The sequence below is a fragment of the Pteronotus mesoamericanus genome, unplaced genomic scaffold (assembly GCF_021234165.1).
Source record: "Pteronotus mesoamericanus isolate MK-2021 breed Mesoamerican mustached bat unplaced genomic scaffold, CSHL_Meso_final scaffold_651, whole genome shotgun sequence".
In the NCBI taxonomy this organism is placed as follows: Eukaryota; Metazoa; Chordata; class Mammalia; order Chiroptera; family Mormoopidae; genus Pteronotus; species Pteronotus mesoamericanus.
In genome coordinates this window covers 5,252,312-5,269,442 of record NW_026555325.1, presented here as the reverse complement: position 1 = coordinate 5,269,442, position 17,131 = coordinate 5,252,312, and the positions used below count along the sequence as shown (strand labels likewise).

The 17,131-nt window shown below is 32.0% G+C and overlaps 1 protein-coding gene across 1 annotated transcript in view; it reads left to right on the top strand.

Annotated features, from left to right (window-relative positions):
• LRP1B (LDL receptor related protein 1B) overlaps positions 1 to 17,131 on the top strand; it is a 1,772,547-nt gene that overhangs the window by 1,427,366 nt on the left and 328,050 nt on the right. Inside the window, exons 42-43 of the mRNA XM_054562474.1 lie at positions 5,468 to 5,657; positions 8,829 to 9,033. Of these exons, the coding sequence (XP_054418449.1) occupies positions 5,468 to 5,657; positions 8,829 to 9,033 (395 nt within the window). The remainder of the gene's footprint in view (positions 1 to 5,467; positions 5,658 to 8,828; positions 9,034 to 17,131) is intronic.

Here is a 17,131-nt window from a genome sequence, read left to right as displayed (position 1 = left end):
TTTGGGGTCCCTAGGTTTTTTTGAATTGGTGTTTTAGGATTCTTAGGGTATAATCCTAGCAGTGGAATCACTGGGTCAAAAGGCAGTTCTGTTTTTAGCTTTTTGAGGAAATTCCAAACTGTTTTCCACAGTGGCTCACCAGTCGGCACTCCTACCAACAGTGCGGTAGGCACAGTAGCGTTCCCTTTTCTCCATAACCTCTCCAGCACTTGCTGTTTGTTGATTTGTTTATGATGGTCATTCTGACTAGTGCGAAGTGGTATCTCATTGTGGTTTTAATTTGTATCTCTCTGATGGCTAATGATGCTCATTATTCCTTGGGTAAATAACCCAAGGAAAACTTTATTGTTGAGTTGTGAGAGTTCTATATATATTTTTAGATACATGTATTACCACACTAATGATTTAGAAATATTTTCTTCCATTTTGTGGATTAGCTTTTTATTTTTTTGGTGGTGTCTTTTGAAGCACAAAAATTTTTAATTTCTGTGAAGATCAACTTACCTTTTTTTTTTTTATCATTTGTGTTTTTGGTGTCATGACAAAGAAAGATGTGCCTAACTCAAGTTTATAAAATTTAGTTCTGTATTTTATTCTAAGAATTTTATAATTTATTTTCTATACTTAGGTTTAATATAACCTAAGGTTATATTAAACCTAATATATATACTTATATATATTACTTAGGTTAACATTTTGAGTATGTGTGTGTGTGTATGGTATGAGAAAAGAACCCTTTATTATTCTTTAGCATGTGGCTATATAGTGGTTGTAAACAGTTTATTGAAAAGATTAATTCTCCCTGTTGAATTTTTTCTCATACTCTTGTCAAAAATCAACATACCATAAACAATATGATTTGTTTCTAGACTATCAGTTCTGTTCCACTGATCTATATGTCTGTCTTTATGATATTACAACTCTGTATTGATTACTGTAATTTTGTAGTAAGTTTAAAATCAAGAAGTCTGAGAAATCTAACATTTTTCCCCAAGATTGTTTTACCTATTTTTGATTTGTTGCATTTTCATATACATTTTAAGATTTGTTTGGCAATTTATGGAAAAAAGCCAGCTGGATTTTTGATAGTGATTACATTGAATATTATTTATTATCTATTTAAATAGATAATAAATAGTTATTAAATATCCTTAAATAGATCATATTAACTATTATATATTTAAAAAATTATTTCAATAGTAACAATTTAAGTCTTTCAATATGTGAACATAGGTTGTCTTTTATTTTTAAATCTTTAATTTCTTTCAATGATTTTTTTTAGTTTTCAGTGTACACTTCTAAAATTACATTTTTTGCTAAAATTATTGCTAATTTTATTTCCCTGTCTTACATGTTTTATTCTTTTAATGCTATTAAATATGGAATTATTTTCTGAATTTTATTTTGGAACTGTTATGGAAAGTGTGTAGAGTACAACAGAATTTTGTATGTTGTTCTTCCACCCTCCAACCTAGCTGAGGATTTTATAATTCTGAATTTTATTGTGAATTCTTAAAAACCTACCAATGGAGAAGTTTTACTTATTTTCTAATGTAGATGATTTATTTTTTTCATTATTTGGCCCAATTTTCCTGACTAAGTCTTTAATGCAATGCTATATTAAATGGTAAGAGTAGGCATTCTTAACTTGTTGCTGGTCTTATGGGGAACAATGTTTACTCACCACTAAGTGTGATATAAACCGTGGGTTTTTCATTGATTCTTTTTATCAGTCTGGGGAAATTACCTCCTACTTCTAGTTTGTTGATAATTTTTATAATGAAAATATATTGGATTGTACCAAATAAACATCTAACTCAACCATGTAAATGTAAATATAAGCTCATTGCAATGAGGGGGACTGAACACTAAAAGAGCTGTAGATTATCTGACCCCAGGAAGAAGGAAAGGAAAAAAGAGATAGTCAGGGAGGGCGGAATGGAGGAAGGGAGGGAGGAAGGGAGGGAGGGAGGAAGGAAGGGAGGGAGGGAGAGAGGGAGGAAGGGAGAAGGAAAAGAGGAGTTTTAGGGAAGTGTAGAATTTAGGCAAAATTTATGTAATGTTTTGTTATCCTTAAAATAAATCAGAGCCGTGTGTACTGTGGAGAATGTAGAGGTCAGCATCAGGTCCAGACTGTGAACTGGGCCCAGGACCATTTCTCTAGAACCCCAAAGTTAAGATAGATGTGGAGGGTTGCATCAAGAAACTTCTTATTTTCAACTTCAAACAGCAAGCTTTCCAATATTCCTTGGCTTTAGAAAAGAAGCCAGTGAATAATGGATTAGTACACTTTTAACAAGGGAGATCATTATGACACTTTACAGTTGTAGCATGTTCTTGAGATAAATATTATTTCCTCTTGACTTTGCAACAGGATTTACCTGTGACTGTTTTTCCAGCCAGATGAATGTCAATGTTTTGTACATGTGGCTTTGTCCCAAGCACATCCTTTACTACCTTTTCCATTCTGTAAGCTCTTATCCTGTCTTTAAAACTCTGCACAGGCAGGCAGGAACTCCTGTTCCTACTTGATAGGTGATTTCTAAGAGCTCTTCTGAGTACTGGTAAGAGTAATGGTCAATGTCAATATGCCAGGCTAGTAGATCAATTTTTTAACCCATTGCTGTGAAAACTAGAGTACAGTAAATTAGGTTAACCAGTGGATCTGAGTTATTTCCCTGCCTTGTATCTTTTGATGAACACACTTTCTCTTTTTACTTCTATCAAAGCACCTTAGTAACTCATCCATACTTAGCCAAACCCAATTAACTTATCAAAGGGACAGTGGAAGGGAAGGGGATTATTTTACTTTGAAAGTGCATGGAGTGAGAATGTGGTATTTTTACTAGTTATCCATCACGAATATGGAGTTGCTGAATTAGCACTATTAGAGTTATTTTCTTAATTATGTCTATTCTATATCCTTGAGTTCCAAGAATGTTTAACTCTGTATTGATATATTCTATTCAATATTACAGGACTCATTGACCGGATAGATAGATATGTTACTTTAATTTTTAAACTACCTGATTATCTGCTAGGACTGGTAATTCAAAGTTCTTATTGTTCCTGTTCTCTCTCTCTCTCTCTCTCTCTCTCTCTCACACACACACACACACGCACGCACATGCCACATGACCCTGCATGGTAGTAAATCAACATAAAATTGACATGAATGTCTTATGTTATCTCAAGAAAAGTATTTTTTCATGATTTTTAAAATTCGATATGTTTTTAATTGATGATTTGCTAATGAGAAGTACAATTTTAAGGATAAAATATCTTTTTGAGAAAGATATTACTGAAATATTTTAAATGTAGCAACAGGTTCTGATTAAGTGTACTGCCAGTCTGCCACCTATTAAAAAAAAGAGAGAGATTGTATCTGGAGAGTGAGATGAATTAGATACTCTAGTAAACCTGGACTTGTAAACCATAGAAAAGAAGCATCTGCTTAATTTTGATGGTGATGGTTTCTTCCTGATTTGTAGGGGAAAGTTGTCATGACGAGCTGTCGAAGTCAATTAAAGGGAAAGATATGGAGTGAGGATGGATTAATGATTCTGATTTGCTTGGGTTTATTTTAATGCTATGCCATTTCTCATTTAACGTATGAATTATGAAGGAATGTAATGCTGCTTACATTACTAATAGAGTTAACTTCATTTCTTAAGTGATTTGATAGTGCAAAAATTACCATGGAATGGGTGATTTATTATTTAGTAACTGAAACACCTTTGGTCATTATTAGCCTCCACCTACTTGCCTCAAATAAGAACACATTATGATTCAGAGAAAAAGAGCTCAACAGGTTTTATTATGATTGTGTTTTATAATTTTCTTAATTTCCTCTGGTCTAAGTTTCCATACTAATCACCCACATTATTTATTATAAATTGTTTTGTCAACTGTGTGAGAGGAGGCTACTCACGGTAAATTGCAGTTCATACAATTCACCTGGAGTCACAGAATTTAAAACTAATGAATCATTTGTTTGGTTCCTGCTTGGTGTAGATTGAGAATAGTCCTAGATGCTGTAAACCCATCTCTAAATAGTAGTGTTAAAGAATGTAGGCTTTTGGGGGTTCTGAATCTTCATTAAAAATCTTGCTTTAACACTATCAGTTCTCTGACCATAGGTTTCAGTTTCCTTCTTAGGAAAGGGGAACAGTAACACCAAGTTCACAGAATAGATTTACACATAAAATGATGTATGCAAACCAATTAATGCAGTGTCAAGCAGAAAGACAGTGCCCCATAAATGGTAGCTTATTAATTTTTATTAGTGGATTTTCATCTCTTGCATGTAGAAAAATAGATAAATGACAAAAATGTAATCACATTAAGTCAATATAGGTCAAATGGCTTTAATATTGTTTTTCATTCCTACTAAAGTTTACTGACCACCAAACTAAATACTTACCCACTTTAAACCTGAGAACAACCTTTTTCATCCAGTTATTTTCAGAAGGACTGAATAATTCCTTTTATAGAGTTCTTGAGAGAAAGAAAGAAAAACAAACAAACAAAAAACCCAAAGGCTCTGCCTGTTAAAAGCCAATTTCTTAGTATAACTGACAAAGCTATGCATATTGTTTTCTCAGATTTAACATGCTAAGAATAATAACTCTGAGGAAAACAGATAACATGAAGAAAAAAAGTATAAATTTTTTTCATACTTAAAGATATACTCAAGCACCTCTATGGAAAACAAAACAACTACTCTATATTTTTCTAGAGATTGGAGACCCAATTTTAAGAAATAATCACTCTTGTTTTTCACATTGTCACTGTTTGTATTGGAATCTATGTACCACCATTTATCTTTCTCTAACAATATTTAAAGCATGCCTTAAGAGGCAATTATTTTCATTTTCTTTTGCTTTATGATCACATTATTTTAATTGAATCAAAGAACTTCCTGTATTAGTTTTTGAAAACATTCCTTACTACCAAATGTTACAAGTGTGGTTAGATTTTGGCTTCTTGATACTATTGCACTTTTTGTTATGTGTGCTTTTCCTTGATTATCTTAGATGTAATATCAAGAAAACTCATTATGATTATACCTAAATGGTATCTCCGCATGTGATTTTCAAAAGTGTCTCTAAATTGTTGCACACTGGATAATTTTTGAAAACTAATATTTAAGATGTGAAAATAAAGGCCACCATTTTTCTAAATGAAAGGCATTTATTTAACTGTTTCTTTTTTTAATGAGAAGATTCAATCTTTAAAGATGTGTTTTGCAAAAACTTTCCAATGAGCAGTTTACAGCTCAGTTTTGCTGTGTACAATCAGCTGTCAATTATACACATCATAATTATTATATTTTCTTTTTGAAATGTTGTGAAGAAATTATTTATATAATAACAGATATATGTATATATTTTAAATGTTTTTTTTTCCTGTCCAGAGGCCAAATCTTTTGTAGATAAAAGTGTAAATTTATTCTTTCTTCCATCAGATGTGGGTTCTGTCGAGGGACTTGCCTATCACAGAGCCTGGGACACATTGTACTGGACCAGCTCCACTACCTCATCCATCACCAGACACACAGTGGACCAGACTCGGCCTGGAGCATTTGACAAGGAGGCTGTCATAACCATGTCAGAGGATGACCATCCACATGTGCTAGCCCTGGATGAATGCCAAAAGTAACAAAAAAATAGTGAATTTTTATTTATTCATTATAATTATGTCAAAAACTATCAAAGTTATATTAATGTTAAAATGAATTAACTTTGAAAATAAAGGTTTCCTTTGAAGTTCTCTTTTCACTATTCACAGAACTAGTTGTAAATAATGAATAATAAAAATCTGGATTCTTTGAACACCAGGTATTATGTCCATGAGATATCCAGTTGAAAAGGAAAATAGAGACAATATTGTGTTGGAAAAGGTATATGAAGAAGACATTAGGGCATAGCTGTTTAAAATTATAAATTTGAAACAAAGACTATTTATATATTGAAAACTAAAACATGTTTCTTTAATTAACTTTAGTAGTTTTAACAGCTGGGGATCTCTTCCATTAAAATACTGAGAAAATACTGAGAAAAATTAAAGAATACAAAACAATGACCATTAGATACTAACTCTGACTACTTGAGAGAAGAAAGCACTACCTAAATTACATAGTGAGAGTAACTAAATCTGGACACTCTTATAGAGCTGGAAATGAGTTTAGACCTAATTCATTTAATCGAATGCCTTCAACTTGTATATAGAGACTCTGATGGTTGAGAAATGAAGGTTGAGAAAAGGCTGGCTTCCACAGCTCTGTTCACAACCTTCCAATGCCCGAGGTAGAGCTAGTACTGCCCACATCTGTCCTATCATTATACAGTTTGCACCAGAATCAGATTCATTTTGCCTGAAGTATTTTAGGACAATAACAAATGTCCTATAGTTGATCTTAGAAATTTATAAGACAATTTTGAAATTAACATGGTAGAGATCACTGCTTATATTATGTATGACTAGTTTTAATTGGAAAGTGCTTTATCTTATAATTACTTATTATAAAGCCTAAAATTACATTTTATTTTCATATGCTAAACTTTGAATTAGAATTAAACACACCAAAATATTTTAATCAGAAATTATATGTAATTCAAGTTTAAAGTATGAAAAGCATTTTTATCACTTTACATATCAATGATACCTATAAATCACTTTAGTATTTAGTTGATTAACTGAAAATTTAAAATAAAATATCCTAATGCAAAAAATATACTAACAAAAAAAATGGAAACCCATAGATACAGAGAACAGATAGACAGCTATTAGTTGGGTGAGGGATCATGGGACTGGATAAAAAAAGGTGAAAAGGTTAAGCAAAAAATAAAACAAATAAAAACAACAACAACAACGAAAACACTTCCTAGACACAAACAACAGTATGGTCATTACCAGAAAAAAGGGGGATAGTGGGAGGTAGAAGAAGATAAAGGGAGATAAATGGTGACAAATGGAAACTTGCCTTTGGGTTTTGAATAGACAATATAAAATACAGATGATATACCATGGAATCACACATATATAATTTTATTAACCAATGTTACCCCAATAAATTCAATAAAAATTTTAAAAAGTAAAGTAATCCGAAACAGAAAAAAAGAATAAAGTCCAAATTTTCAAATAAAATAATATCTTAAATTCTAGATGAAAGGCTACTTGAGTTCAAAACTTGATTCAGTTACTGTAACTTTAATTACTCAATCTCCCTGGACTCTGCTTGCTCAAATCTATGAAATGATAGGTAAGATTAAAAGTACACTAATACATCAGAAATTCAATTATTTGAAAGCCAGCAATTTAGGAAAATAGTGCAGATAAATTGTTTGTGTTTAATTCCTCATATTTATATGTATAACTTTTAAAATTTTTTAACTAAAGTTTTCATTTTAAAAGTCACAATTATGGATAAAACAATTATATAATTCAAGAAAGTAAAATTATTTTTGTTTTAATTTACTGTTTTCTAGAACAAAATATTTTTGACTCTTGCTTTCTTGGAACATTTATATGTTCCATAGAATAGACAAAAATGTCATAAATTATTTTAACAAAGAGCATAGATGGCCTACCTTTCTTTAATTGCTGAGTATTATTTTTAAACTAGCAAGTGGAAAGAGTTTTGTTTTGAACTTAAATATTGTCCAGTAATATGTTTTTGCATAATACTAAAACACTACATATTGAATAACTATTTTAGCTATATTCCTACATTGCCTTTAAATGATTACATATAGAAATGATATATGCTCTCTTGCTGTAAACAGGAAATATTTCAAATAGTTTTTTGTCAGTATTTATTAAACATACTTTTTTCAAATATTAAAAGCAGACTTTCAGCTGCTCTACCTTCTTCCTACCTTTTCTTCTTTCTTTCCTCTTTTTCCTTTTGTTTTGGCTTTTCCTTCCTGCCCCCTTCCTCCCTCCGTCCCTCCCTTCATTTTCCATCCTCAGCAGCAACTGCTGATCTAATAATCTCTTAGGGACTGTCCTATAGATTAAAAAAAAAAAAGAAAAAGAAAAACAGAGCTGTTTCAGTAAAAATAGGAATTGGAGAGTAAAACCATGCAGCCTTAGAGATATTCTTCCAGTTACCTCTAAGGTCTTCTTTGGAATTGTAAGACTTCCTCAAAGAATAGTTTGACAAACACTGAATTAAAGCCTTCTATAAAATATTTAAGTAACAAGTATTATGCTTAAGGATTTGAGAGTAACCTCTGGAATTCCAAAAACAACATTGTAATTTATAGAAAAATGCTGAGAGAGAAGAAAAAAGGGATATTAAATAAAAATAGGAGTTTAATAATTGTATTTCTCTAAAACATATGAAAAGATGATGCAGACTTTAAAAAGCAAACTTGAAAGAGGAAGGTCATTTTGATCTTCACCAGTTGAAGAAAATAAATAGGTTAATAATGATGTCCAAAATAGTCATATTGTATGTGTTGAAAAAGATAATGGTAGGTTAATATTTGCAGTTCATCGAAAATTTAAAATATCTGTTTTGTACTCAAATATAATAAATCCTCATTCTTCAGCAAAGTGACTACATTTAATTAAATTACTATTTGAAAGAATGCATAGGATAATTGTTTTCAGAAATAGTTTCCAGGTTACATTTTAAAAACTGGAAAAGTTTGCACATAAATACAATATACAGATAACAATTTATTACTTAGATTTCCTTAAGGACAGAGGATATGAGAAATAATTTTGTTTCTTTTTAAATAGCTTGACATTGCCATGTTTCTACTGTTTTTACTCTTAATAAAATTTTAATTTATTTTCACAATTTTTATTTTAATTAGTTTAATGTTTTGGACCAACTGGAATGAACAGCATCCAAGCATCATGAGATCTACCCTGTCTGGGAAAAATGCTCACGTGGTAGTCAGCTCAGACATACTCACTCCCAATGGACTCACCATTGACCACCGTGCGGAGAAACTGTATTTCTCAGATGGCAGCTTAGGAAAAATTGAAAGGTGTGAATATGATGGATCCCAGAGACATGTAAGTTGAGAATTTCTTAATATAAATGTGGACGTGATGCATTTGAAAAAATATATCTTTATATTTTTGCTACAATATGCATATGAAAGAATGCCAAAAGAGTTGTTTAACCCAATTCAATTAGATAATATATTCAGTGAAAAAAAAAACTGGACAACTTGAAAGCTTTCTTCAAGTGTATTTGCTACCATGGAGACAGTTTTACTGATACAAATTTTATTCTCTAGAAGGATAACTGATTTTCTTCCTAGTTATATATTGAATTGCTAATTAATGGAATTGTTAGAGTGATTTGCACAAGCTTCATTGTTATTTACAATATTTTTGAAATGTGAAATAAAGTTGGTCATTTACCCTAGCCTGAAAGAACATTAGAAAAGAATGAAATGACCTACTATCTGTGTTTGGGTCCTCAAAGCAACCTAAACTTTGAAAAGAGAAGGATGGGATTTCTTTCACAGTTAGGCCCATTTTCTGTCTCCTTTCTCTGGGTCCAAATGAAATGTTAGTAGAAAAGTCTTTATGCTGCCCCTTGAGAACCCTTAGAACAGATATTGGGTCAGTAGAATGTAGAAGTCCAGTGCCCTTCCCTTATCTTGAAGACAGTAGCCCTTAGCAACTGAAAAACTCAGAGCTGAGGAGACTAAGTCTGGGTAGTTACACCACAGGAGAAATTTTTACCCTGGCGCCCCACCCCAGTTCATGCTGGAGGGCAAAATCATGTGGAGGTTCTTCAGACCTCTACTGCATTTCTTGAAGGGCCAGATGGTAAATGTGTGAAGCTTCATAGGTCATATTTTCTCTATCACAATTACAGTGCCTTATTGTGCTAAAGCAGACATATAGAATATGTGAATAAATAAGTGTGTCAATATTTCAATAAAACTTCATAGACAGAAGCAGGCAACCAACCAACAGGTCATAGTTTGCTAACACTTAATCTACATCTTTAATCACACCATTTATTTCAATAGAATATGAATGTATACATATATAAATATCTATATAGGTATATAATATATATAGATATATATATATATACTTATACAGGTATATATAGATACTTATTCTGGGGCAACTAACTAAATGTATATATACATATGTAAATATAGGTAGATAGATGATAGATAGATAGATGATAGATAGATACATGTGTGTATGTATGTATGTGTGAGTTCTTGATGAAGGAGGAAGTGCATTCATTGACATTACAGTACAGGCACCTCATTATTGTGGAGTGGCTACTGTGAATAGCGCTGAGAACAGTTGCATGCTTAAAAACATTGAAATAATGAACTAAGGCCTGATAAGTTTAGTTTGTGCTAAAAGCCCTTACTCTGATCAAATAATTCTATCTAAATTCTTGGTCTGTATTTTCTAAATAAAGATCATGTAACCTTATGCAAATTAGTTAGTGTTTATAAATTTTAGTTTTCCAACACGCAGTTACCTAAATTTCAGCATTATTATGAGGACAAAATGTGAAATTATGTGTCTCAAAATAAGTAAAAAATTTCTAAATGAGGCTAGTGAATAATGCTTTTGAAAAGATAATCAGGTAGTCATTATCTTGTGAGTGGAATTATTTTCTCGTGTGTCCTGATAGAGGTAATGTTTCTATGACTCCTCATAACAAGCCTATATCCACTTCAGCTTGTTTTTATATACCTGCTTTTGTTTTTTCCCCTTCATCTATCCTTACGTGTGACAATTATACCTACTTTAGGTGGTCCAGTAATCAGTCATCTCTAACATAATTTAAAGGATTTTTGACACTAAAAAAATAAGCATAGTTACGATTCTAACTCATTTTCTTTTTTAAATTTATTTTTTTTATTGCTAAAGTACAGTTGTCTCCATTTTCCCACCACCACTTTCCCCTGCCCCACCCTCAATCCTTCCCCACTTTGGCTTTGTCCATGGGTCCTTTATACATGCTCCTTGACTTGACCCTTCCCCATTTTCTTTTGGTGGTGAGAATTTTTTAAATCTAACCCTTTTAACAACTTCAAATACACACTAAAGCACTGTTAATGATAGCCAGTCAGAAGTGTTCTGTTTTAAACAACTCATTTTCCATCTTTGTCTAAAGCAGGACACTTTAGACAAGTGTCTTTGGCCAGCCAGAAGTTTCCTGCTTTAGACAAGGATGGAAAATGAGTTGTTTAAAACAGAACATTTCTGACCGGCTATCATTAACAGTGCTGTAGTGTATATTTGAAGTTGTTAAAAGGGTTAGATTTTAAAAATTCTCTCCACCAAAAGGAAATAAAAACTGTCTGAGGGCAGTATATACACATTTTATAATATATACACTTTTAAAATTATTACGCTATGTACTTTAAACTTACAGAGTGTTATAAGTCAATTATATTTCAATAAACCTGGAAAAATGTCTGTACTGTAGAGATGCAAATGTCGAGGAGAGAACATTACTTTAAAGGTTATGGTTTTATTCTTCCATAGGACTTTACCAACTGTACCTCAAAGTTAGAACTGCATAATCTCTTTCCTCTACCTCTCCAATAAATCAGCTTTACCATCAAGAAAAATTAATCTGGTTATACCCTAAAATTGGGAACTCTTTTTACGTCTATGACATTCTTACATGCCTCTAGATTCCCTCATCTTTATTGTCATATGAATTCTAAATAAAAAGAAAGGTAACATTTTTGTTAAAAAATAATCAATTTTAAAATTTTAAATATTTTTGCAAAATTTTATTTAAGGACTTTATTCACTGTTTTAGAGACTTTGCTCACTATTTTTCTTATTTTTAAAGACTTCTCCTTACTAATCATACTTGCTTACAGTCACCGACTAGGGATGGTGCTCTTGGTACTATGCTAAGCCCTTCATATTGCATTTTATTTTCATAGCATTCCTTTATGGTAGGCACTTTTACAATAATTTCCATGTTACTGTTGATGAAAATGATGCACAGAGTTTAGTTTGGGTGCCCAGGAGCACCTCAGCCACACACATGGCCGAAACAGGACTTTATCACTGGTGTTCTCCTTGAGAGCCAGCCCTTTCCTCAACTGTCCTGTCCTTGGAAGCATTTTCATTTAGAAAAACAGACCCAGCTAAGTCTACATGTATGGGCACTTCCACAGGCCTTGCAACCAGTAACAAATTTGTTGTCTTCTTGTTACTTAAATTTCTTTAATATGTTACTATATATTCTTCACACATGTAAATATTTTAATTTATTACTGAATATTAGAATATGCCTAATAGAATCTTAGGTTCTACAGGTTTACTTAATAAGCTAAGCAGACTTGCTCCTTAACAAAGTAGGATCCACAGCTTGTCACCACTCATCCCATTACTTTGACACATATTACAAGAACCTCAGCGACTGATGAAGAATAAAACAACATCTAGCTCTAAGTGGCACACTGCCCCCTTTATAACAGTATTCTAATAAGCATATAGAACTTCTGCATATTCTTAAGAGTACTGCTTACATATTCCTCTCTACTATGCTGAGAGAAGTTAATCATTTGGAGGCTGCTCCAAAAGACAAAGATCAGCATTTTACCCTACCATCCTTCTCTCTAAAACTATTTAACCGATTTTTCAAAGGTTTAGACATAAAACTTCTTCCATGGCTCATGTTACATAAGGATTTTCCTTTTGCTTTCAGTATTTCTTTTACTTTTGCATTTTGTTTCCATTGTTTAGGTACATAAGAAATCATGTAATTAGAAAAAAATAAATGTATACTTATTATACAAATTGGAAATTAATATTTATTAAATTTATGTAGTCTAATTTCGTTAAAGATAAGATTACAAAATAAATACCACATTGGAGTGTTGGAAGTTCAAATAATCTTTTAAAATATACTTTTAGTGTCCCTGGCTGGTATGGCTCAGTGTCCAGATCATTGGACTGCGAAACAAAGTGTCCCTGGTTCAATTCCCAGTCAGGGCACATGCCTGGGTTGCAGGCCAGGTCCCCAGTAGGGGGAGCATGAGAGGCAACCACACACTGATGTTTCTCTCTCTCCCTCCCCCCCTCTCTAAAAATAAAGAAATAAAATCTTTAAAAAATATCTACTTTTAGTGGAATACTGAATTCAAGCCTTATTTTGTGTATTAACAACTTACATGAACATTACCAAGTGTGGTCAAATCCCTCTGCCCCAATAATTGGCCTAGACAGTTTGACTACAGAGACCATATGACTATAATTCAATGAACATTTCAAGGTTGTATAGTCTCTAGTAGCTCTGTTTCTTTCTGCCTTTGAAAAACAAAAATTCTATATAGTAGTGCTCTAATCAAATAGATACAATTTTTCTCTAATGAAGAGCACACTGAGTGACTTAGAAATTCTTCTATTTTACTTGAAGACCTCGGATAAGAAAAAAATGTTCTTTAACTAAATATAAAATCTTGACATAACACTGTTTTCATTTGTGTCTTCTCTCTTTTAATACATGTGAGGTAAATCGAGCTCAGACAATCAAGCATTTTCTACTCTTACATCTAACTTAGTTTCATAAAAATTATTATAATAAAGAAAGTCAAAACTTTAAGTTAATGTAAAAATGTTTAATAGATCATTTACAAAATCCTCCATTCTACCACTCCTTTCTCAATGAAAGCAATAAAAGCCCCCAAATAATATTCCTTTCTCATAATCCTTTCTTGCAAGAGTATTTTTCAGGTCTATGTAACATATTCCATACTTAAAGATGAGTTGAACAATGTTTCCTGTTAATGTAAGTGGAAGTAGTCTGATCTCAATGAATACTGGGTTATGGGTGGATTTCTTTTTCTTTCTTTCTCTCTCTCTCTCTTTTTCTCTCTTTCTCTTTCCTCTTTCTTTCTTCCTTTCAAGCCTGTGTATAAAGACTGTTGAGGCCCAAGACAAATCTATTTACTAGCATATGAAACTGATAACACTGTTCAAAAAAGTCCCATTTATTAAAAGCACCCTGTCTGTGAATTTATGGTCTTGCAGGATAAAGACAGATTGAGGATAAACAATAATAATTCTGTCTTGAATATAACCCTTGGGTTCAAATGGAAGATATCTTTTCTCTTTGAACTCACAATAACTTTTAATTTTTGCAAAATTACAGAACACCGTTTGCATTGAATATAGCTGATTGTTTTTATACTTGATAAGGGCCCTTTTCCCCTAACATTTTGACAGATGATTCTTTAATCACAACCTGAATATTTTCATTTTTTTATTTCACTTGTGTACTTGATAACTTATTCCATTTAAGTATTATTTTTTTAGGCAAAATCTCTCTCCTCATGAATTCTGCCTTTAGATCTCAATTCAAACTTCTGAGTAAACTGGAACAAATTAGCTAATATTTTTGTCTCTCTGAGACAGTGTTTTACATATTGGGTGAAAATTATCTTCTTCAGGGTAGACAGGACCATTTTTATTGAGTTAAATTACTATATACAATACTTTTTTACACAAAAGGTATGATGCAAGTCTCCCATGAAATTAAAGAAACAATTTGGGCCTCATTTTCCTATAGATATCATATGGATTTAGGAATAGAGTTAACCTTTATCACAAAAGGGTACTTTCTCTATGTTTTTATTCCCTTTAATCATAGCAAGATCCAAGAAAATTGCTCAGTTGTATGATCGTGTTTGGCATAGATCAGTGATTTTCAACTGGCACAACTACAAGAATTTTTTAAACATGCAATATCTGACTATTTAGCCAAGGGCCTTGACCTATTTTCTCTTAGGCTGTCGAATAAAACATCAACAACAGCTGACACAGGAAGAGCCATCTGGTGTGAATGAATCAAAACTATACATTCTTTTGGTCAGAGAAACTAAAATTGTATTTTTGTACACTGCAGAATTTTAGTGATTAGTTTATGTGTGCCGTGCGATAAGAAGGGTTGAAAATCACTGGCACAAATAGATCCGATCATTTAAATTGAAAAATGCAAAGAAAACACTGACATTTCTTTTGTGGGTGAAGATATAACCCATCTCTAAAGAGTATACGAAACTGAACTTCTATTCTCGTCAATCTTACGTTCTTTGTCTTATTATGTTTATTGGATAAATGCATGTCTATGGGTTCAGAGTTCTCTCACTGTTTCGCTAGTGGTCAGGATTCCACGGTGGCTGCGTCGCAGCCTCCGTTGTCGGTGCCGTGCATTTCCCGTTAACTTATGTTCTCCGAACTATCCACTGCTTCCTGTACTTCAGTCATGATTTGGCCACTGGAACATAAGTTATATTTATTCCCAAATTTCATTATTCAATTGATTTGAATTTCTGAATACTTATTATCCTTCCATTTGCCTATTTTAGTGATCAATCCATTGTTTCTATAATCTATTACGAAGATAACCAGAGAAGTTTTGAGGGTGCAACTGAGAAGCTAAGTCATCTTTTGTTATTTTTAGGAAAAATTAAAGATGCAATCTGACTTAATGTCTAAATATATAAAAAGGAGAAATTTCTCTTGGAAGAAAAAATACCATTTATTGTGAGAAAACATTCTGGAAATATGATAAAATATTATAGAAATTGTTATCTGACAACTGTTAAAAAGTGGACCAATTTTAGTAACCTCCTATTTATTCAGGAGTTTGCACTTCATATTAATAGCTTTTTAATTAACATGAATATACAACAGAGTGACCAATATCAATCCTTAATTTGATTTGTGCCTGCCCAGTTGATCTGAAGAGTTGGAAATCAAAGAATGCCTTTTGGATAACATTATTTTTCTAATTTCTTATAGAAGCTAAAAGCTTCTTATCTGAAAAATCCACATGGATCCAGTTGAGTTCATTCTAATCTTCAGTTGATTTTTCTGTTTGAAGCCTGTGTGTGTGTGTGTGTGTGTGTGTGTGTGTATGCGTGTGCATTTCCTATTATTCTCATTCCTTGATCCTATTTTGTTCACCATGGGCAACCATACTAAAGCGATATGTATGTATTTAATTCATATATATTTTCAAATAGGTCAGTGAACCAACATAATGAATTTTACTTTTACATTTTGGAATGTACAAGGCACTGGAGAAATGTGTAAAAAGAATGGAGTTTAGGAAGTAAAACATATAGTTATGAAAGAGTAAATATTCCATAAAAAACCTTAAGTACTATGAAATATAAGAAGAGACGTAAAACATTGTTCAGCTTATAAAGTCAAAAATTACTGCACTAAGGCAATATAAAAGAGTATCCAGAGAAATAAACAGAACAGTTTGTTTTCACAGTTGTATATTTTGTAACTTTTGATGAAGCAGAGAATAGTAGAGAACAATTCTAGGAATAGAGATCAAACATGCCCAGGGGAGTTGACAGATTGGAAAGAAGCTAGCCTTTGCAAGTTGAAACATTTGAGAATGTATCTTTAATGGAAAGGAAGCAATTTATGTATGTTAATTGATAAAGTTTGGAGAGGACCTTGTTAATGTAGGCATTGAGCACAAAAACTCAGTACAGTGCTATTGTTTCCCAAAGTTTGTATGAAGACTGTGTCTTCACTTGAATATTCAGAGGAATTAAACTGTATTCAAACACATTGTTGAAACTATGGTTAGAATAAAGGCTGATAGGCTTAATTACTGCATTACATCTTAAATACTTAATATGTTCATGAACATTATAAATCGTCAGAATGGAACAGAAGGATCTAGCTTTGTTCTTATCAGAAAACCACCTTTTTAAACATTGTGTGCCATGGGCTTTAGGTGTTTGTAGAGATCTGAAAAATACTGATATGCTATTTACACATCACTTAGTTTATTACAGAAATATTATGGAATCCATTACTAAAGTAGATCAAATATCAAAAGGAAAAACCAAAAACAATGTGTTTTTAAATTGTATTTTACTTTTCTTTTTTAGCTACTGCTAAGAATAGTTTAATAATTCTATTCCTAGTTTACTTTTCTGTTAAACTCAGTTTGGTTTTGCTTTTCTATGTCATCTTAGAATAAGGTCATAATAAAATATAATTATACACAATTTAAATCTGATCTGTATTGATAAAAATATGTCTATTTTTTTTCTAATTTTAAGTACTACATTAACTTTTGTAGTGGTTTTATCTACAAATTCATTGAGGAAATCATTCTTTAGAG